General features: G+C 45.5%; 1 protein-coding gene across 2 annotated transcripts in view; it reads right to left on the bottom strand.

Moving 5' to 3' along the window:
* Positions 1-2,172: 2,172 nt before the first annotated feature.
* The window catches only part of PTGS1 (prostaglandin-endoperoxide synthase 1), a 34,449-nt gene continuing 15,408 nt past the window's right edge, over positions 2,173-21,213 (bottom strand). The window contains exons 3-11 of one of the 2 annotated variants that reach the window (XM_061603724.1): positions 15,396-15,512; positions 13,146-13,286; positions 12,439-12,582; positions 11,264-11,445; positions 9,641-9,724; positions 8,593-8,839; positions 7,205-7,491; positions 6,096-6,243; positions 2,173-3,448 (exon numbers count right to left, since the gene is read on the bottom strand). In XM_061603724.1, the coding sequence (XP_061459708.1) occupies positions 3,072-3,448; positions 6,096-6,243; positions 7,205-7,491; positions 8,593-8,839; positions 9,641-9,724; positions 11,264-11,445; positions 12,439-12,582; positions 13,146-13,286; positions 15,396-15,512 (1,727 nt within the window). In that variant the 3' untranslated portion in view covers positions 2,173-3,071. Of the gene's footprint in view, positions 3,449-6,095; positions 6,244-7,204; positions 7,492-8,592; positions 8,840-9,640; positions 9,725-11,263; positions 11,446-12,438; positions 12,583-13,145; positions 13,287-15,290; positions 15,513-21,213 lie in introns of those variants that run through there. The other variant, XM_061603725.1, reaches the window with a different exon arrangement.

Below are 21,213 nucleotides of genomic sequence, written 5' to 3'. Positions count from 1 at the left end.
GTCCACAGTCCACCACAACCTCCCACAGAAGTCATGTTGAAACAAACGAGCAGAGTAAGAGCACGGTAGTTGGTGATTTTACAGGTGCTAGCCAGTTGGTGCCCTCTACAGTCGAGCTTGTGGTGCTAAGAAGAAAATCTATGCCAGTGCAAAGGCAGAGGTCCAGTGAAGAACTAGAGAACTTAAGAACACCTGGCGGATAAAGAGACCTCAAGAAATCCAGCATTGTGCTGATGATATATGGGGCTTTTTTAATGCCACAAAGACCATCTATGGACCAACAAATTATGGTAAGAATCCTTTACGTTCAATGGATGGTACCGAACTTCTTAAGGATAAAGAGTCTATTGCACTGCACTGGAAAGAGCATTACCACAACTTCCTCAATTGTAACTCTATCGTGGCTGGTGAGGTCTTCTCACTAATTCCGCAACAATAGAGACGAGCTTGCAGTATCCCTTAATTTGGATGAAGTCAGTAGAGCCATCAATCAAATGAAGAACAACAAAGCTAGTGGACCTGATGGGATTCTTGCTGAAGTCCTTAAAGAAGGTGGGCCTGAACTTACACAACAACTTCATAAGCTCATTAGAAAGATCTGGATGAGGGAGGAGATCCCATAAGACTTCAGGGAATGCCGTAATTATCACTATTTTTAAGAAGAGTGATAGAACAGGTAAAATCCTTGCAAGGATTCTTGCAAATCACCTCCTACCTATCTCAGAAGATATCCTCCGCGAATCCCAAAATGGTTTCCAGGGGGACAGTGGACATGATCTTCACTGCATGACAGCTTCAAGAAAAATGCCGGGAGCAAAACCAACCTTTATATATGGTGTTTATTGATCTGACTAAGGCCTTTGATACTGTGAATTGAACCACTCTCTGGACCATCCTTCTGAAAATTGGATGCCCTGATAAATTTGTGAATATTTTGCGACTCCTTCATGACAACATGACGGTGACAAATTCGGATAACAATGGCTTTCAGAGTGATCCATTCAGAGTGGGATCAGGTGTAAAACAGGGATGCATCGTTGCTCCAACCTTATGTGCTATTTTCATCGCCATGATTCTACACCTTGTTGAGGGGAAACTTCCCACTGGTGTGGAAATCATATATTGAACAGATGGAAAGCTTTTTAATCTCAGTAGGCTGAAAGCAAAAAGTAAGGTAATTGCAACGTCTCTCGTAGAACTTCAATATGCCGATGATATTGCCTGGCTGAAATGTGCCCTTGAATTGTGATTATTTGTCTTGCATTTTTGAATGGGGAATGTGTGTGTGTTTGTGTGTGTATAGAACCCTCTGGCTTTTGTGTGGCTGGAATGTAGCTTTCTGTACAAAGGTAAGAGTCACATTCATTACATCACATCACATGACATCACAACCCTGAAAGACTGTCTTACCCCTGATAGACTCAGTTGGTCCCTGTACTGTGCAGGTGAGGGCCTCCAGCAGTTACCATCTCAGCTGAAAGTCCGTTCTACATAACATAGGAAGCAGGCCTTTAGTGTGGTGGCTCCGATCCTTTGGAATTCCCTCCCCTTAGATATTAGGCAGGAGCCATCTCTGTTATCTTTTCGGCGCCTACTGAAGTCCTTCCTCTTTCAGCAAACCTTTTAAGCGGATACCTTATCCCAGTCTGCGTGTGTGTTGGAATTGCTTTTTAAGGTGTTTATAAAGTTTTTTTTAAAAGATGTTTTTATGACGTTTTGTTTAAATATGTTTTTAAAGGTGTTTTCAAGATTTATTTTTAAAGATGTTTTAAAGATGTTTTTAGTGCTTTTGTTTGCTGCCTTAGGCTCCTTCTGGGAGGAAGGGTGTGATATAAATTCATTAAATAACAACAACAACAATAATCCATTGCTCCGCCCACTTCTGTCTCTAGAACTGCCCCCCCCCGGCATGACACCCCTGGAAGGTTGGCCCTGTGGCTATGTGGCTCTTGGGCTGAAAAATGTTCCCCACCCCTGGACTAGAGATGGTAACATTTTCAAGAAAGTGATCAGTTAAATGGCCCACAAGGCAATGCTTGATCTGCCCCTCAAGAGCCTACTGACCCTACTTGGATTCCCAGCATCTGCCCACGTTTGCTTATGGATGGCGCTAATAATGCTCAGTCCAAAGAAATGAAGCACATCTGCAACTGCTTTAGCAAAACAACCCTTTATTCTGAAAGTCACACTTAATTTATGCTATCAGTACACTCCACCTCCAAAGCCCCTCCCCCTTGCTGGAATACACACCCACACCCCACCCGTGTGTGTATGTGTGCATGTGTGGGCAGTTCAAAAAGTAGAGTCTTTCCCCCTAACTCTGCATTTTATGAGCCTCTTATTCTAGGGGTTATCTACCCTACAGGCTTAAAAGAGATCTACCTTGTCCCTGCTTTCCTCTGCAGATTTCTAAGAATCTTTGGTTGGGAATTTGCTCTAGGGGATGCCAGCTACAGTTCTCTGCTTTCTTGGGGCCTTGGGGAAGCAGACACAAATCTGCATAACATTTGCATATTCTAATTTATGTGTACAGAGGATGACTCTGGAAAATGAAGGTAGCAGGTGGCTGCCGTAAGAGCAACAACAAAGAAATAATTTGAAAAGGGAAGAGGAGGGGCAGGAGATTTGGGGGAGACTTGAGGCTTCCCCCCCCAGGCCAGTCCCCAAGGACGCCCCTGCAGTGCATCTCCTCCTGCCATTTGAGAGGCTAAGACGAGTTTGGAATAAGAAGGTGGACGGGGAGGAGGTGAAGCTGGCTGGATTGGGGACTGATGGTCCACAAAAAGCTTTTTTTCGCTTCTTGAAATAAACCAGACGGCAGATGCCCTTTTCTCCCTCCTCTCTGGACATAACACCAAAGCACCTTCACAATACATTGGGTGTGTGTGTGTGTGTTGTGTGTGTGTGTGCTGATGATGAGAAGTGATATTGCACCATTCTCTCTCTCTCTCTCTCTCTCTGTGCGGCAACCGTAGTCCATGGCTACTCCTTGCCGCTCACTGGCTGGATCCTAACCAGTGAGCTGGATCCTAACCAAGCCCCGGAGAAGCCCTGCCCTGCTCCCCTCTGGCCTAGAGCTCATCCGAGGGCTCCTTCTCCCCCGAGCTGCCGCTGCTTGGTGCCGCGCCGCCTCCCTCTTGGCCATCAGGCACCCGGAAAGCCACATACGGGCACCTCTTCACGTTGAGGCATACCAGTTTCTGGAGGGAGGCCGTGTTCACCACCTCAAAGCCAGCGGCCCCGCCAAACGTGCTGGGCTTCCAGTATTCAGGGGAGCAGATGGGGTTCCCCAAGAGCCCCTTCAAGGAGAAGGGGGCCCCGATCTCCACCATGCTCTCCCCAAAAATGGCGTTGGGCTGGTTCTTCTCCACCAGCAGTCCTGGGTAGAATTCCACGGCATCGATGTCTCCGTATAGGGCCTCCACCTTCGCAGCTGTTTCTTCCGCTCCTGCGCCAGAAAGAGAGAGAGGGCCAGTAGATGGAAGGATTGGGCCGTCGTCCAGAGTGCCAATTTTGTAATTTTACTTGTTCTCACATTTATAACCCACCTTTCCTCCAAGAAGCACAAGGTGGCATACGCGGTTCTTCCCCTCCCAGCGTAATCCTCACAACAACCCTACCAGGTAGGTTAGGCTAAGAGACAGTAACTGGCCCAAGGCCACCCACGGTGAGCTTCATGGCTGAGTCAGGGCTTGAACCCTGGTCTCCCAGGTTCTAGTCCAACACTCTAACCACTACACCACACTTTCTCTTTGATATTTGCAAAGTTTTATATATGGATTAAGGCAGCGCCTTATGTTGTGCTGGAACAGCCTTCACTGGCTGGGGCCGACGGGCATTGGAGTCCGAAACATCAGAAGGCACCAGGTTGGCAAAGGCTGTAATGATTTCAGGAGCTACACTGAGTTTGGTGACGGGGGAGGGAAGCTTTTGGGGATGGCCCAGATGCTGCTTTTGGACAAAGGACACGGCCCATGGCCTTCCTGGATTTGAAGTCTTGGCCTCCCCACCCCCAAAACAGCTGAAGTGCTGTGCAGAATAACTGCGCCCTCTTCGACACACTGCCACCTCTCAGCCTCAGTTCCCCTGACGTAAACTTTTGACATAAAGTTCAGAAGATGAACAGAGTGATGTTTCAGGATGGGCTATGTCTCAGTGGCTAGAGCACCTGTTTTCCATACAAAATGTGCCAAAAGGCTCAACCCAGGCATCTCCAGGTAGAGCCCTCCTGAAACCCGGAAGAGGTGCTGCTGGTCAGTGTAGACCATACTGAGCTCCATGAACCAATGGCTGCTTCCAGGGCCAGCACCAGAGGGCAGCCAGGTTGGGCCCTGGCTGTGGGCCCCTGCGGCCCAGAGGGGCCCCTGTAGGGCCCTTCCTTCGGGTGGGAAGGTTGCGCTCCCATTCTGTGATCTGTGGCAGCATTGGGTCCTGCAACCTGACCTTGCCGTGGATCGCAGACAGGGAGCTCCCAGGCACCCCCCAATACAGACAGTGCAGACTTCAATAAGCCCTCATGCACGTCCCACCTACTGCTCCTGCCAGTGTGAATGCCATGTGCACTTTGTACGCATGCCTGCCATCACCCAAGATACCATCACCTAAGGAACTGACCCCCCCCCATCTTGGTTAATGGCAGGCATGCACGCTACACATGCACGTAATTCACATGACACGAGAGGTAGGTGGGGCACATGGGTGAGCTTATTAGCCCCACACTGCCTGTATGGGGGGGGGTGTTGGGCTACGGCACCGTGGGCCCAGAGCCAGGTGGTGCCCAAGGGCCCAGTAATGCCTGGTGCCGGCCCTGGCTGTTTCCTGTCCTCCTATCTCTCCAAAGAATGCTGAATGCCGAAAATAACTTGGCTCACTAACAGGGAGATGGGAGGACTGCTTAGACTCGAACATAATGCCTCAAAAGCTCCCCCTGAAGCTGCAGCAATGAAGGGATTGTTTCTCAGTGCGTCACCTAACTGCCTGTGGGCTCCTGGGATGAGTCAGTGTGCAAAAGGTGTCCCACAGCTGGAGTATTTAAGAACATCAGAAGGGCCTGGCAGCACCACAAGAGCAAAATCAATTCGTCTAGTCCAGAGTCCTGCTTCCCAAAGCGACCAAAGAGATGCTGCTGGGAAGCCACAAGCATGGAGGCAACAGCCCACTCTTGCTGCGTTCCTCTGGCAGCTGTTATTCTGAGGTAGACTACCTCTGGACATGGAGGTTCCATTCTTGAACAATCATGGCTAATAAAAACACAAACGTGTGTTCTGGTGGATTGCCTGAAGCTAGGACATTGTAAACCACCATTTCTGGCTTATATGCAATATATGTATGATTTCAACAAATAAAAAAAAAAAAAAAACGAGAGCCCACCTAGTCCAGTATCCTGTTACTAACAGCAGCCAATCAGGAGTCTCTGCAAAGCCCACAGGCAGGGAATGAAGGCAATTTCCGCCTTCAACTGTTTGCCCCCCCCCACAGCTTCAGATGTAGACTGCCTCTGGACATGGAGGTTCCATTTAACTATCCTGGCTCCTCTCCCCTCACTGAATTTGTCCAGTCTCCTTTTAACGCCAACTGAGCTAAGTAGCCATGCCCACATCTTCTGGCAGTGAGTTCCGTATGGTTGATATGTTGCCCTGGGCTCCTGCTGGGAGGAAGGGCAGGATATAAATCAAATAATAAATGAATAAATAATAAATTGTGCAAAGAAGTCTGCCCTTTCGTCTGTCCTGAATCTCCTGCCTGCTGATTTTAGTGGGCCACCTTTGAAGTCTAGTACTCTAGGAAAAACCTTCTCCACCCCATGCATACATTTAAGAAACTTTGCATTGCTCTACTGTGGATTGCCCCTTCACCCTTCCAAATTAAAACACCACCTCCCTCAAAACTTTTTAGCCTTTCCTTGTAGGGAAATATGATGGGGGGGTACTTGCCCCCCTGAATTTTAAATGTAATGGTGGGTGGAGTGGGTTGCTAATGACCTGCACTAACCTTTCTGCCCCCCCTCCAAATTTCTGTGGACACTCTTGGTGGTGGCATCTAAAGTGGCCCATGGTGTCCCCTCTGAAAAGTCCCCGAGAGGTTGCCTGCCATACCTGTGAGCTCCTGGAAGGATGTATAGGGCTTCATGCCGAACCTCTTCCGGTATTCGTTGAAGGGCTGGAGTCGCAGCAGCCTCGATTCCTCAATGACCCCAACGGCCACGTTCAGAAGTTGCCTGGGCATATTTGGCTTCCCACCAATCTGAAAAGCAGGAGCCAGTGGGGAAGCTGAGTTAACAAGAGGGGAGGAGCCAAACCATCCAGGGTGGAGCTCAGTCTCCTTGCAGGCTCTGCCCATTTCATTTCTCTCGGCTGAGGGGTTTGAGATGAATTAATCAGCCCCTGTACCTCATTAGTGGGTGGCTTTAATTTCCATTCATTGTTTACTTCCACCCATTTTCTTTCTTTATGGAGCTATAATGGGACATTCCTTCTATTTAAGGGGCAATTCAACACAAATCCCTCAGGTGCACTGAACAGGAAACAACAAAAAAGGCAGAACGTGCCAGTAGGGAAACTATTAATTAACAGCACAATAGCCCTCAAAAGCCTCAGCCTGTCCACCCTGGCCTGTCGTTTTATAAAATTGTATTTTATTGCAAAACAAAGAAGAAAGAAAGGGGGGGAAAGTGGACGCAAATCAGCCCTGAAAAAACATGAGAAGACAACAGCTACAACACTGGAATGCAACAATTTCAGAACATTATTTCCCTCCCCTTAAGTATTAGACAGTCTCTGTTGTCTTTACAGTGCCTACTTCCCCTTTCAACAAGCCTTTTAAGTAGAGGCCTTTATCCCAGTCTGCATCTGTATTGGAATTGTTTTTAAGATTTGTAAAATATATTTTTAAGTTTTTTGTTTTTTTAAAGATTTTAAAAAACACATTTTTAGTGTTTTATCACTTCCTGTTTGCCGCCCTGGGCTCCTTTTGGGAGGAAGGGCAGGACATAAATCTAATAATAAATAAAATAAAATAAAGCAAAACATTCTCCAGTTTCTCTGCAAGAAGGTAGGGAACAAAAGACATCCATTCCAGAGAAAAGGGGTGGCGTCAGGTATGCAGGTTGCTGCGTTTGCTCACTCGCCCATCCTAGTGGACCAAGACTCATCTTGCTCCTTGAGGTATGTTTGGCGCTTGAGGGTGGACGCTGAGATGCACCCACCTGTCCAGCTTGTTGTTTGGAGAAGGCCTCTACAAGGTCCTCCACGCCGTAGTCTGTCAACATAGTAGTGTTGTAGACAAACTGGTTGTAGCTGTACTCTTGATTCTGAATCTTGAAGGAATCCGGCATCAGCGGGTGCCAGTGGTAGAGCTGGTTGAACTCCACGGCGATGCGGTTGCGGTACTGGAACTGGACTCCAAAGAGGAGCTCAGGATCAAACTTCAGCTGCAGGTAGTAGCCACTGAGATGCTGGACGTAATCCTCAATGACGATTTTGATGGTCTCGCCTGGAAAGAAGCAGAGGGAGGGAGTCAAGGAGCGGAACTGAGCGCAGCTGAGCTCAAGGTCTCGCCTGGAGAATCCCAACTCTACCTGAGGCCTGAAGATAACAACGAAGCCGCTTCTGTAGGAGTTTCGTGGCATATTCTACAACAATGTCTTCTAACATACAGACTTCAAAACACAGATCCAGAATCTGTAAGATGGTATATTTTATGGGTCGACCAGTGTTGCAGGCTTTTGAGTTACACCAGCCTCTTTAACAGACTAAACAAATCAAGAATCCAGTGGAACCCTGAAGCTTATGTCCTTTTCCATTTGCTGCTAGTAAAAGATACCACCTTCCAGATTCTATCACTCTTGTTCTTCTGGGACCAGTGTGCGTGAGTTGCTAATTTTAGAGCTGTGGAAGCTCGTTGGGGGTTTTCTGTGATTTTCCTGGAAAACATCAAGGGTGGAGCCATTTAAAATAAAAGGCATGACTTAGGTCTGTTAATTTTAATGGGTTTACTCTGAACAGAACTTAGTTGGCTAAACTCCCAAGTTATTAGTGTCGCCAGGTGGCAGAAGTCAAATGGGACTAGGGGTCCATTCAATGTGCTGGATGAACCCCCTGAAAATGCATTTTTATTATTTCTTTAGAGTTACAGTGGGCACAGGATTTTGAGCCTACTTTATCATTGTGAGGAGGTCAAGGGCAGTGTACGTGTTTTTTCTTTCCAGGAAACATTTCTCCAGCATTTTGCAGCCTCCCCAGCTGCCCACCCTTCCAGTTCTGAAAAAGTCCCATCAGAAGAATGAACTCATGCCTTCCCTGGGCTTTGATTGAAGCGTGAGCACCTGGCAAGGCTGCAGAAGGCTTGTGAGATGATTTTGGATGAAAAGACACTCACAAACACCCTACTTTTGACGTGGCCGATGGGTAAGTGTGACAAAAATCTTGCTCCCTACAAATGAGAATTTCACCAACATTTTCTCTCCCCGTTGATCATTTTCAAATGCAGTTCCTTTTCTTGTTAGCTGATGGAGAATGTTTGGGGGGGAAATGTGGGAGAAATTGTCGGCATGGCACTAGCTGAAGCACCCTGTCTCCGCGCACCCCTGCACACCAATGAGGATGAGCCTGGTGGTTTGAAACAGCTGCTCGTCGTCCCAGGCCGGGTGCTCTCGCTTGAGGAGGTCGCAGACGCGGTTGTGCTCCCGCAGCCAGATGGTGGCGTACAACATGAGGCCCGGCAGGAGCCCAAACACCTCCTGGCCGGTGGCGAGCTGCTCCTCCGGCGGAATGTGCTTTGGATAGATCATGTGTATCGGAGCATCCAGCACCGTCGGTGGATACATCTCCCCCTTCACCATCTGGGGAGACAAGAGAAAAGGTGCACAACTGGTGCGCAACACTGGCTAGGCTCAAATGCCTGGCAGCCCAGGGATGCCACTGTGATGCCAGCCACTCTGGGTGGAAACAGGCCAGGAAGGACCCGTGGCCCTAAAGAGCACACTTGGCCCCTGACTGCAGAATACTCTACCTAGAGAGGCTCGCCCAACACTTTCTCTGATGTTCTATCAATGAAGAATGTCTATTATTGTTCTCACCATCATCCCAGGCCTTTAAACTCTGAATTCCTAATTTTACTGGACTCTTCTCCTGTTTGCATGTGCTTCATTTATTTTTATTTTCAGAGCTTGGAAAAGTTACTTTTTTGAACTATAACACCCATCAGCCCAATCCAGTGGCCATGCTGGCTGGGGCTGATGGGAGTTGTAGTTCAAAAAAAGTAACTTTTCCAAGCTCTGTTTATTTTTTTAAAAACAAAAAAACAAAATATATTTTGTTTTTTAATTTGTAAGCTGCCCTGGAAATATTTATACCAAAGGGTGATATAGACATTCTTGAAACAAACAAATAAATACAGATTTGCCTCCTGCGGAATCAGATCCGTGGTCATATCAGCAAACCAGATTATTTGTACATCTAGCCCAGTATTGTCCACTCTGACTGGCAGTGGCTGTCTGGAGTCTCGGGGACATCACTTGCTTCCTGATGTTTTTTCAGCTGAACCTAGAACCTTCTGCATGCAAAGCTGGCACTCTGCCACCGAGCTATGGGCTGTCCTTTGCACCATCCCAGGCAGGAGGATCATTTAGCCACCTTCGTACCTGGTATTTCAGCTTCCCATCCTGGAAGAGCCTCAGCTCATGCTGACGTTCCAAGTTGTCCCCATATATATGTCCAAGATCCACCTGTGGAAAAGGACCGGCGTTTGTTTTGTTGTATCGCATTTACGAAAAAGTATGAACAACTTTGGGATGTATTCAGCTAAGTCCTACTCAGAGTAGACTCATTAAAATGAATGAACCTAAGTTAGCCATGCCCATTACCTCCAGCAGGTCTACTCTGGATAGGACTAGCACTGAATACCACTTTTTATACTTAGAAAATGTCAAAGTGATATGCAAAAATGTGCTTTTGACATCGATAATTTTGATTTAGAGGAAGGCAATGGTAAACCACTTCTGAATACCGCTTACCATGAAAACCCTATTCATAGGGTCACTAAAAGTCAGAATTGACTTGAAGGCAGTACGTTTCCCCCCCAATTTTGACATATATTTTATTATTTTATGTAGGTTTTTATGATCGAGCAGTATGCAAATTCTGTCAAATAAAAGAAAGAATTTAAACCATCAGTGTACAATAAGCCAGTGTGGGGAAACCTTTGGCCCTCCGTATGTTGCTGAAGTACAACTCCCATCATTCCTGGCCACTGGCCGTCCTTGTGGGGGCTGATGGGAGTTGTAGTTCAGCAACATACGGAGGACTAAAGGTTCCCCATACCTGCAATAAAGCATAAAAATATCAACCTCTGTGGTTAATTTCTTCCCCTCCACCCTAGCAACAACAAAAAAAATGTGCCGGAGTTTAAGTCTGCTTGGCAACAAGCCACATCCTCTGATGGGCAAGCCCCACTCCTTTCCCCAAGGTATGTTAGGTCTGGGTTACATCCAGTTGTAAAAATAAAGGCAGCTGGATGGCAAACAAGCATCTGAAAAACCTGCTGGGGGGGGCAGCATTCGTAGCAGGGAAATGCCTTCAGATGGGGAGGTGGATGAAGTGCCCTTCCCTGGTACATCCCTGCTCCTGGTTGCTGCACACACCCACCCTCCCACCCCGGAGCAGCTTTTCCTGTGCTGACAGGACCACCAGGCTTGAGGGACATTCATTCATTTATTATTTCTTTAGTGTATTGAAACTCAGCCTTTTAGGGAGCCAACCCTCACAAGGTAGCTTGAAAAAAACAGCCAAGCAATCAACATGTTTGCATGTGATGTGTAGTTCGAGCCCCATTGCCTGGAGAAATGCACTCTTTACATGCTCTGCTACACTGCTTTCTGTACTCGCTGGACTCCTCTCTGTTTGCATGGATGACATATCTTAGAACAAAGTCCAGGCATTGACAGCAGGCTCCGGGGCGAAGTCAACCCTCAAATGGAGCCCCGGTTCACTCTTTTAAATATGTAGCTGTCTTGGACCCAGGCAGGCCTGGAAGTAAGCGCTCCAGTTAGCTCTAGAAAGTGCTCTGCCTCTTCTCCTCTCTTCCAGGTTTTCTCCTACTGCGTGATCAAACCTGAGAAAAGGTGCTAGTCCTCAGCGTTCTGACCACCTTCGAGGGTCAATTCATGTATCTGTTTCTACAGCAGGAGGCTCACGACATGGTGACTTTGGGCGTGGGGAGGCTTTGAAGGCCCCTAAATTTAGCACACCGAAGCGGCTCTCCTCACCCCGTGACCCAGAGCCCTGGTGAAGCCGTGCCCCATCCTGCCTGACGTCTTGAAGAACTGGTGAGTGAAGTGCTGAGCAAAGAAGGCAAACATCAGATTTGTCCCCTGCGGGTCCGGCTGGAACGTCTTGCGCTGGAGAAGCTCCTCGGCTACCAGCTGTGCATCAGGGAGCTGCGATGGCCCTGCGAGGGAGGAATAAAAAAGCGAATCCAAGGATGCTCCTCCTGTGCCTTGTGGCTATGAGCTACTCCTCTTGCCCTCCATTCATTTTCTGGCAAGAACCAGTGGAGTCAAGCAGAGGCCTCAGGCCTGTCTTCATAACATTAGTACCAATTTCAGACCCACGCCTTAAAATTACGCCTGCAAGCCTGTACTCGGTGGATGAATCAACTTTAGTGGAGCAGAGAGTCAAAGGCACCCTTGCTCTGCTTTCTGAGACTATTTTGCAGTAGTTGGGAATGTATAAGAAAATGTACACGGAGGCTTTTCCTTCTAACAGCGGGTAGTTGCTTTTGTTAACAAGTGTTCTCACAAACTGTCCTTCGTCTCAAAAACAAAACAGAAAAAGTCACCCAGAATGACCTTTCCGGTGCTGAGGCCTGGAAGCTCGTTTAAACTCATTAGATTAATGAATCAATGAATTAATTGGCTACAAGGCCAAAGATCTGCCACTTAACCACTTGCTACTTGGTGGGCAGACCAATGTAAAACCAGTGCTGGTGAGTCAGCCACTGCAGGCAGGCCACTTTAAACAGCTCCACGTTGCAGATGCCCCTGTGGAACAGGGAATTACACACACGCACTGTTGTAAAGCAAGGGTAGAGAGCCTTTTACAGCTGAAGGCCCATAACCCCTTCTGTGCAACCTTTCGAGGGCCCCATGCCATTGGTGGAAAGGGCCAGGGGCAAAATGGGCAGAGCTTCCTCGCCCCTGTTGTAAAGGGTTATAGGCGATCCACAGGATGAGTTGTTTTATGGGTCTAACTCAGTCCTAGGGAGAGAGCAACCTAAGGAGTCATATGACATGGATTCTAGGAGGCTCCTATTTTCTGCACACCTGCCTCCACTCTCACTTTTGATTGGCTAGATAGACCCAGGTCACTTTCTTGTCACCTGCTCACTGGAAAATGTCTTTTTAATATATATATATGCAGGGCCCCGCTGGGCTGCACATACCTTTCATTCCCATTGGTGTAGGGCAGTCCCTGGGAACCGGTGGAAGGACACGTGTGAAATAGCTGACATTGGCATAGGCCTCCCAGGTGATGTAGCCATAAGCAGAGTTGTAGATGGGCGGGCTGGGAATGAGGTTGGCTCGGACTGCAGAGGGAGGCAGCAAAATGGAGGGCATAATCAGAAAAATGAGCCTGACCAAGAGCAGGATCCAGAGGCAGGCATATGATGAGGCGAGGCAGACGACTCCGGGTGGGGAATTTTGGGTGCTATGAAGGGCAGCAGGATGTGGGGCATACAGATCTGACCCACACTGGGCACAAACCACTGGGGCGTTGTTCTGCAAAAGCTCCATCAAACAGAACAGCAGCTGGGAGAACAGCGCAGGAGTTGGTGACGACACAGGCGCTAGCCAACTGGCACCCTCTGTAGTGGTGCTCTTGGGGAGATCCCATTCATTTCCTAGGTGGCTTGTGCGTAAAAATGTCCCAATAGATTGTGTCCCACCCATGTTATTATTTCCTGGATGTCCTGCTTCATGCATCAATAGGTGATGGACTGTTCCTGCCAAATCTCAGGTTTCCTGAGATCATTGCCCCCCTTGTGCAAACTCTTTTTGGGATAAGCATTTTCTGATCATGGTGGAGCCAGCCCCCCAGTCATCCTATCCTCTGCGCCACCCACTCCCAAATCGACTGCTGTTCACTCACTTGTCAGCACCAGCCGCATCAAAACGTCTCGGATGAAGGTGTTGTTGATGATGGTCCAGAACCACTGGAAGTGGGTCAAAATGAAGTGGTAGAAAGCCGGGGTCGGCCTCAGGGCTTCATGTAGCCTTGTCCAGAACTCCGCTGAGGAGGAAAATGAGAACATAAAGGGGAGCCCAGTTAATCCAGCACCCTGTGTTTGCCACATCAGCCAACCAAATGCCTCCAGGAAGCTCACAAGCAGGATGTGTTGTTTGTCTCCAGCATCTGGTATTTGGAGGTAGATTGCTTCTGAACATATAGGCTCCATTCTTAGCTATCAGAATAACATCAGAAGACCCCTGCTGGATCACACCAAAGGGAGTCCACCTAGCCCAGCATCCTGTTTGTCATGACATGACCAATGAGATATTTTCAGGGAAGCCTAACAAGGGGCACAAAAGTAACAGCCTTCCCCCATCAACTGATATTCAGAAGTAGACAGCTCCTGAACATGGAGGTTCTATATAGTCATAGTTACTAATATACATCAATAGACCTCCTTCTCCATGAACTTGTCTCTTTTCTTTTTAAATCCATTTAACTAGATTATTCCTGTAGCAACATTGCAATCACCCTCCCTCTAAATACAGTAATATCTCAGTTAACAAAGTAGATGTATTCCTGGACATTCCTTCTTTAACAGAAACTTTGGTAGTAGAGGTTAGAATAACATGGAAAAAATAGGGATAGGTTCTTACACCCGCTCATAGATGGTGGGGGCAGCTTCAACAGGGGCTTTAAAGGGTATCTACCTGGCACCCACCCACTCCTCCTCACTTTGCCTCCCCTCCCCTCCCCTTCCTCCTCCTCTGAATGGTATTGGATCCTTCCTGCCCCAACCCTGGGAGAAAGCAAGAGATGGCTTTAATGCAAGGCACCGCACAGGCTTGTCAGTTTCACCCTAGTAAAGCAAGACAGAGGCTTGAAAGTTGATCCCCAGCAAAGCAAAGCTGGTCAGTTTCACCTTTGAAAAAGCCTTCCTTAAAAGGAGCTTCATTCCTGCAGGATTCCTTCACTGAGGTATTACTGTCCCGCTTTGCACAAGCCATGAGAACTTTTAAATGAGCCAAGTGTAAATCCAGTTTCCCTTCCAGCAATGCCTTGTATATATAGGCCCAAACAGATGTGGAATTGCAGGGAGGGGAAATGCCCAGCCCCAGAATAGGGTGCTGTGCTTCCAGCCCACCAGCCCCACGTTCCCTGACAGGATCAGGGAAAGAACCAGCTGGCAGTTTATTAGGATTTAAAAAGAGGTGATGGTATTGATGTAGCAAAAAGAACATCCCAATGAATAAACAATTTAAGGCAACTCTCTAAACAGCAAAACAGGGGGAAATGATTAGTTGGTCCACAGTGATGGGGATTAGTTCTTAAAACCTGTCTTGCGCTTGGAGGCCTCTGCAGACCTCAGCCTCTGTCACTCAGTGGCATGTAAAACAGTTTTGTAAATTTAGGTCACATTCATACATTTAAAGCAGATTTAAAGCACATGGCTTCCCCCTTAAGAATCCTGGGAAGTGTAGTTTACCCCTCACAAAGATACAATTCCCAGCACCCTTAATACATTTCAGTTCCCAGGATTCATTGGGGGAAGTCACGTGCTTTAAATTTGCTTTAAATGCATGGTGTGGATGGGACCTCAGAAAGCCATCACTACATCTTGTGGAAACGAATCCACAACAATCTCCTACTCACTGGCATCTGCGTGTGTCTGCACCAGCTTCTCCCAACCTGATGCCCTCCAGATGTTCCTGAACTGCAACTCCGGTTCCCCCTGACCATTGGCTGTGCTGGTTGCTGGGGCTGATGGGAACTGGAGTCCAGAAACATCTGGAGGGCCCCAGGTTGAAAGGCATTTGCTCTGGAGTTGGTAGCTGGAGCTAACCTTTTTCCTTGCCAGCAAGATAGCCAGAGCTTGGAAAAGTTACTTTTTTCAAACTAAATCTCCCATCAGCCCAATCCAGTGGCCATGCTGGCTGGGGCTGATGGGAGTTGTAGTTTTAAAAAGTAACTTTTCCAAGCCATGAAGATAGCCCAGCCCAGTCCCCCACGCTCCTCTCTCTCTCTCCCCCCAGCCCCACTTAATCTTCTCCAGGCTCAACTTGCCTAGCTCCTCCACGGCTTCTGGACCCCTCAACATCCGAAATCAGCTTTATTTCTCTACCCACTGCACAGCCAGCCATACGGTGCAAATGGCAGAGGGATACCCACGCAAAGTGCAGTTGGTGCCAAAGTAGCCAGTTCGGGTGCAGTCACATTCGTAGCCCTCTGTGCCAACCTGGACACACACACCCTTGTGTTGGCATGGGAAATAGCAGCATGGATTCACTGTGGGGAGAGAAAGAAAAAATGACTGTCACCTTGGGGAGGGATGCCCCCGCCAAATATGGAGAGACACTCATAAGAGCAGAGAAGCCCTTTGTGAGCAGTGAAAGAAAGGGAAAGGTACAAGTGTAGTTGTGTAGTCATAGATTTCAAAGTTGTTGTGACAGCCCCCCCCCCAGCAGTGCTCCCATAAAGACTCAAAAAAAATGCAGGCAAATGTGTTGATTCAGAATTATACCCTCCTCCTCAAAAAGGCAGCAACACACAGCATAACACCCAAATTATTAGGATCAGCATGACTGCAATCCTCTGCAGAGTTTCATGGAAGCTGGCTTCGTTCACCTGAGGGATGCTTACTTCTGACTGCATAGGTTCCACTGAGCTTTAAGTTTTTCAGCCAGATGACATACAGCCCTTAGCGTTTCATTAGAAAGAAGACAATCTTGCAAAGAAATGTTACCATTTGAACTGTTAGTATGAAGTAGGAACCCTATCAAGAGAAATGAAAGAAGTAGCTACCCTCTATTTCCCCCATTTTGTAGTGCAATCCAATGCATGTTTACTGAAAAATGAGTCCCAATGGGCTCAGTATGGCTTACTCCCATGTAAGTGTGCATAGGGGTATATCCTAAGACTAGTGATTCCATTTGCAAGTGGAAACAGCAGTTAAGAAGAAGCACCACATATGAACAGAGGCCGACGTATAACCGTTGATTTAACAATAACAAAAACTACAATAATTGCTCCATATTTCTGCTCATTCTGTATTGTGTACATTGGGCCTACTGAGCGAGATATCATGAAGGCACACCAAGTTTCATAGAAATGATCAGGGTTGTTGTTGTTATTATTATTATTACTATTATTACTATTACTATTATTACTATTACACTTGTATACTGCCCCATAGCCGAAGCTCTCTGGGCAGTTTACAACATAAAAATCAATATACATTCACATTTGGTACAATTGCTAATAAAAAAGAAAAGCAATAATTCACATTTTAAATAAACATAACTGAACAATAAATCTCTAACAATACAGTATACATAACATGAAAACAGAATAAATCAAATACAAATCAAAAAGAATATAATTATAAAATATATCTAAAAATATTCTCTAATTTCCCATTGTGCTCCTCCCCACCTGACCACCATCTTCTATAACCAGTAGCGTTATGAACATTTCTTCCATTGTCTTCTTTCTCCAAGACGACCCCAAGACAACTCCAAGTGTGACGCTAAGTGCGCACTTAGCATTGCACTTCGCGCAACGCCGAGGCGCTGCCTCAGGCAGCCCTTCCCCTTCATATACCTGGAGCAATACACAAAGCCTTCAAACTAGGTGTCGATTTTTAAAAAGAAAGTCAGGGCCCCTCCACACTGTGTGTGTGTGTGTATATGTGTGTGCATTTTGCAACATGTCATTGACACAATTGTTGTGCATCAGGGGTGGATTTATGCTGAACTGTCCGTACATCATTCTGCTTGATTAGTTGTTCTGTGATGCTTACCCAATGATGCCGCATGATTGCTGTCTGGAGAGGCATTCTCGCACTACAGCACAACACAAATGGGACAATAACAACTCCCCAGGACATTTGTGGTATGGAAAGTTATAGGATTTCAGCAGGACATTACAGGATATGCACCAATTAGGAACAAAGCAGTATGTTTGCCCCCAAACTTCTGCAGCCACAAACAGAATTGAAAGCAGGTTCACATACAACCGCCTCGATATCATTGTGAGCACAAATCATAATGAATGCACAATAAAAAGGATGCCCAATGTAAGAGCCTTTCCAAAGCTTGCATATTGCATTGGCTGCTTTTTAATAAAGGCATCGTTTATATTGAGGCTAGGGATGGGTGAGAATTTCTATTCAGTTTGTATTTCAAGCAGAATTTATCAAATTCGCAATTTCTGAAACAATAGTCGCCCTGGGCTCCTGCTGGGAGGAAGGGTGGGATATAAATCAATGATAGATAGATAGATAGATAGATAGATAGATAGATAGATAGATAGATAGATAGATAGATAGATAGATAGATATGAGAACAGAAACACAGCCATCCTTCAAAAGTCGTGTTTATTCAAATTTTGGGATACAGTTCACCAACTCAACAACATTTACAAAAATGCATATATTAGGGGAAAGTGTGCATAAAAATGAACGCATGAGTGAAAACAACGTGCAAAAAGGCATGAAATGCTGAGAAATGGCTTGCAAAAATGTGTCCCTTTGTCAAAACTGCTACAAAAATGTGTTTATTTGGAGAAATTCACACTAAAATGGTGGAGAATTTTCGTGAGGATTTTTTAAAAAAAAATCACAGATCTCTGTAGAAATGTAGAGAGTGAATTTAACATTGGAAAAATGAGAAAGAGAGAGAACTGAGACAGATCTTTCCATCCCTAGTTGAGTCTGTACATTGTGTTACAGACTAAGAAAGCAATTTGAATTTGACTAGGCAGGTAATATTTTTAAAATTGTCATTCTTTGCAATTCCATGAACTGCATCACTGTGTGTGTGTTATGTGCCTTCAAGCTGATTATGACTTATGGCGACCCTATGAATCCAGCACCTCCGAGAGCATCTGTTACAAATAGCATCCATTACAGATCTTGTAAGTTCAGGTCTTTCGCTTCCTTTATGGAGTCAATCCATCTCTTGTCTGGCCTTCCTCTTTTTCTACTCCCTTCTGTTTTTCCCAGCATTATTGTCTTTTGTAGTGAATCATGTCTTCTCATTATGTGTCCAAAGCATGATAATCTCAGTTTCATCATTTTAACTTCTAGTGACAGTTCTGGTTTAATTTGTCCATGGTATCCACCAAGCACTCCTCCAACATTACATTTCAAATGAGTTGATTTTTCTCTTATCCTCTTTTTTCACTGTCCAACTTTCACATCCATACATAGAGATCGGGAATACCATGGTCTGAATGATCCTGACTATGGTGTTCAGTGATGCATCATTGCATTTGAGGACCTTTTCTAGTTATCTCATAGCTGCCCTCCCCAGTCCTAGCCTTCTTCTGATTTCTTGACTATTGTCTCCATTTTGGTTAATAACTGTGCTAAGATATTGATAATCCTTGACAAGTTCAATGTCCTCATTGTCAACTGTAGAGTTACATCAATCTTCTGTTGTCATTACTTTAGTCTTCTTGACGTAGACCTGCTTTTGTGCTTTCCTCTTTAACTTTCATCAGCATTCATTTCAAATCATTACTGGTTTCTGCTAGTAGTATGGTATCGTCTGCATATCTTAAATTACTGATATTTCTCCGTCCAGTTTTCACACCTCCTTCATCTTGATCCAAACCTGCTTTCCATATGATATGTTCTACATATAGATTAAACAAATAGGGTGATAAAATACACCTGTGTCTCACATACCCTTTCCGACAGTTTCTCCATATTCTGTCCTTACAGTAGCCTCTTGTGCAGAGTATAGGTTGTACATCAGGACAATCAGATGCTGTGGCACCCCCATTTCTTTTAAAGCATTCCATAGTTTTTCATGAGCTACACAATCAAAGGCTTTGCTGTAAACTATATGGCACGGGGTGATTTTCTTCTGAAATTCCTTCATCCGTTCCATTATCCAACATATGTTTGCAATATGATCTCTAGTGCCTCTTCCTTTTCTAAATCCAGCTTGGACATCTGGCATTTCTCGCCCCATATATGGTAAGAGCCTTTGTTGTAGAATCTTGAGCATTACTTTATTTGCATGGGATATTAAGGCAATAGTTCGATAATTACTGCATTCCCTGGGATCCCTGTCTTTGGAATTGGGATGTATATTAAATGCTTCCAGTCTGTGGGCCATTGTTTAGTTTTCCATATTTGTTGACAAATTTTTGTCAAAATTTGGACAGATTCTGTCTCAGTAACTTGTAGCAACTCTATTGGTATGCCATCTATTCCTGGTGATTTGTTTCTTCCAAGTATTTTAAAAGCAGCTTTCACCTCACATTCTAAAATTTCTGGTTCTTCATCATATGGTTCCTCCCTGAATGATTCTGTCATCCTGGCATCTCTTTTATAGAGTTAGTTCTTTAGTATATTGCTTCCATCTTCCTTTTATTTCATCTCGGTAAGTCAGTGTGTTCCCCTGTTGATTATTCAACATCCCTACTCGTGGTTTAAATTTCCCTTTCATTTCTCTAATATTTTGGAATAGGGCTCTTGTTCTTCTCATTTTGTTGTCTTCTATTGTAATAGTTTTCTCTTTGTCCCTACATACTAGTCACTGCATTATTGCATTTAGGGTTCTGTCTGTATTTTTATCTCCTTTGGCTTTTGCTTTCCTTCTATTTTTAACCATTTTAAGGGTTTCATAAGTCATCTATTGAGGTCTTTCTTTTTTTTTAACTAGAGGTATTGTCTTTTTGCATTCTTCCCTGATAATGTCTCTGACTTCACTTCGTAGTTCTGGTTCTCTATCAGCTAGGTTTAAAGCCTCAAATCTGTTCCTTATTTGATATTTAACTTCTTCTGGGATGTTATTTAGATTGTATTTTGGCATTATGATTGCTTTGTTCTTCTTTAGCTTTACTCTGATTTTCGATACGACCAGTTCATGATCTGTACCGCAGTCTGCTCCTGGTCTTGTTTTTGCAGAAAGTATGGAACTTCTCCATCTTCTGCTACCGATTATGTAATCAATTTGATTGACCATTTGGTGATGTCCACAACATGTACAGTCATCTTTTCGGTTGCTCAAAAAATGTGTTTGCAAGAAACATTCTGGCTTCACAGAATTCAATAAGTCTTTCTCCTGCTTCATTTCTGTCTCCTAAGCCCCATTTCCCCACAATTCCTAGTTCTTCTCTGTTCCCTACTTTTGCATTCCAGTCCCCCATGATTATCAGCACATCTTGTTTTGGTGTGTGATCAATTTCCTCCTGTACTTCTGCGTAAAATCTCTCCATTTCCTCTTCTCCTGTGTTTGCTGTTGGAGCGTAGACTTGGATGATGGTTATGTAAATAGATTTCTCGTTAAATCTCATTGATATAACTTGCTCAGACCTTGCATTATAGCTGTTAATTGTTTTTGCTACATCACTTCTCACTATTAAAGCAACCCCATTTCTTTTTAATTTCTCATTTCCTGCATAAAATATTTTGTAGTTGCCCGATTGAAAATGTCTCATTCCCATCCATTTTAATTCACTCATGCCAAGTATTGAAATGTTGGTATGTTCCATTTCTTGCTTGACAGTTTCTAACTTTCCCTGGTTCATGCTTCTCACATTCCATGTTCCTATTGTGTGCTTCATACAACCCCAGACTCTCCTTTCACATCTGTGCACATCAGCCTCTGGGCTTCCTTTTGGCTTTGACCCAGTGGTGTCATTAGTCACAGCGCTACTCGTACTTGTCCTTTGTTCTTTGTAGCTCGGTGAGTGCCTTCTGACCTGGGGGTCTCATCTTCCAGCACTATCTCATGTTGCATTTTGGATACTCTGTTCATAGGGTTTTCGTGGTAAGAGGTATTCAGAGGTGGTTTACCATTGCCTTCCTCTGAGTCTGGATGCATCTTAGTCTGGTGTCTCAGCTTTGACCATTCCATCTTGGGTGACCCCACTAGGAGTCTAGCCTCTTGGTCTAGACTCCTGAACGGCACTGCTTTCAGCTTCTTTGATACTCCCAAACCCCCTCGCCATGTTAAGGTGTGCATCCTAGAGG

Source organism: Rhineura floridana, chromosome 20 (assembly GCF_030035675.1).
Source record: "Rhineura floridana isolate rRhiFlo1 chromosome 20, rRhiFlo1.hap2, whole genome shotgun sequence".
NCBI lineage: Eukaryota > Metazoa > Chordata > Lepidosauria > Squamata > Rhineuridae > Rhineura > Rhineura floridana.
The sequence above is the reverse complement of the archived record's forward strand: the minus strand, read 5'-3'. Positions and strand labels throughout refer to the sequence as shown.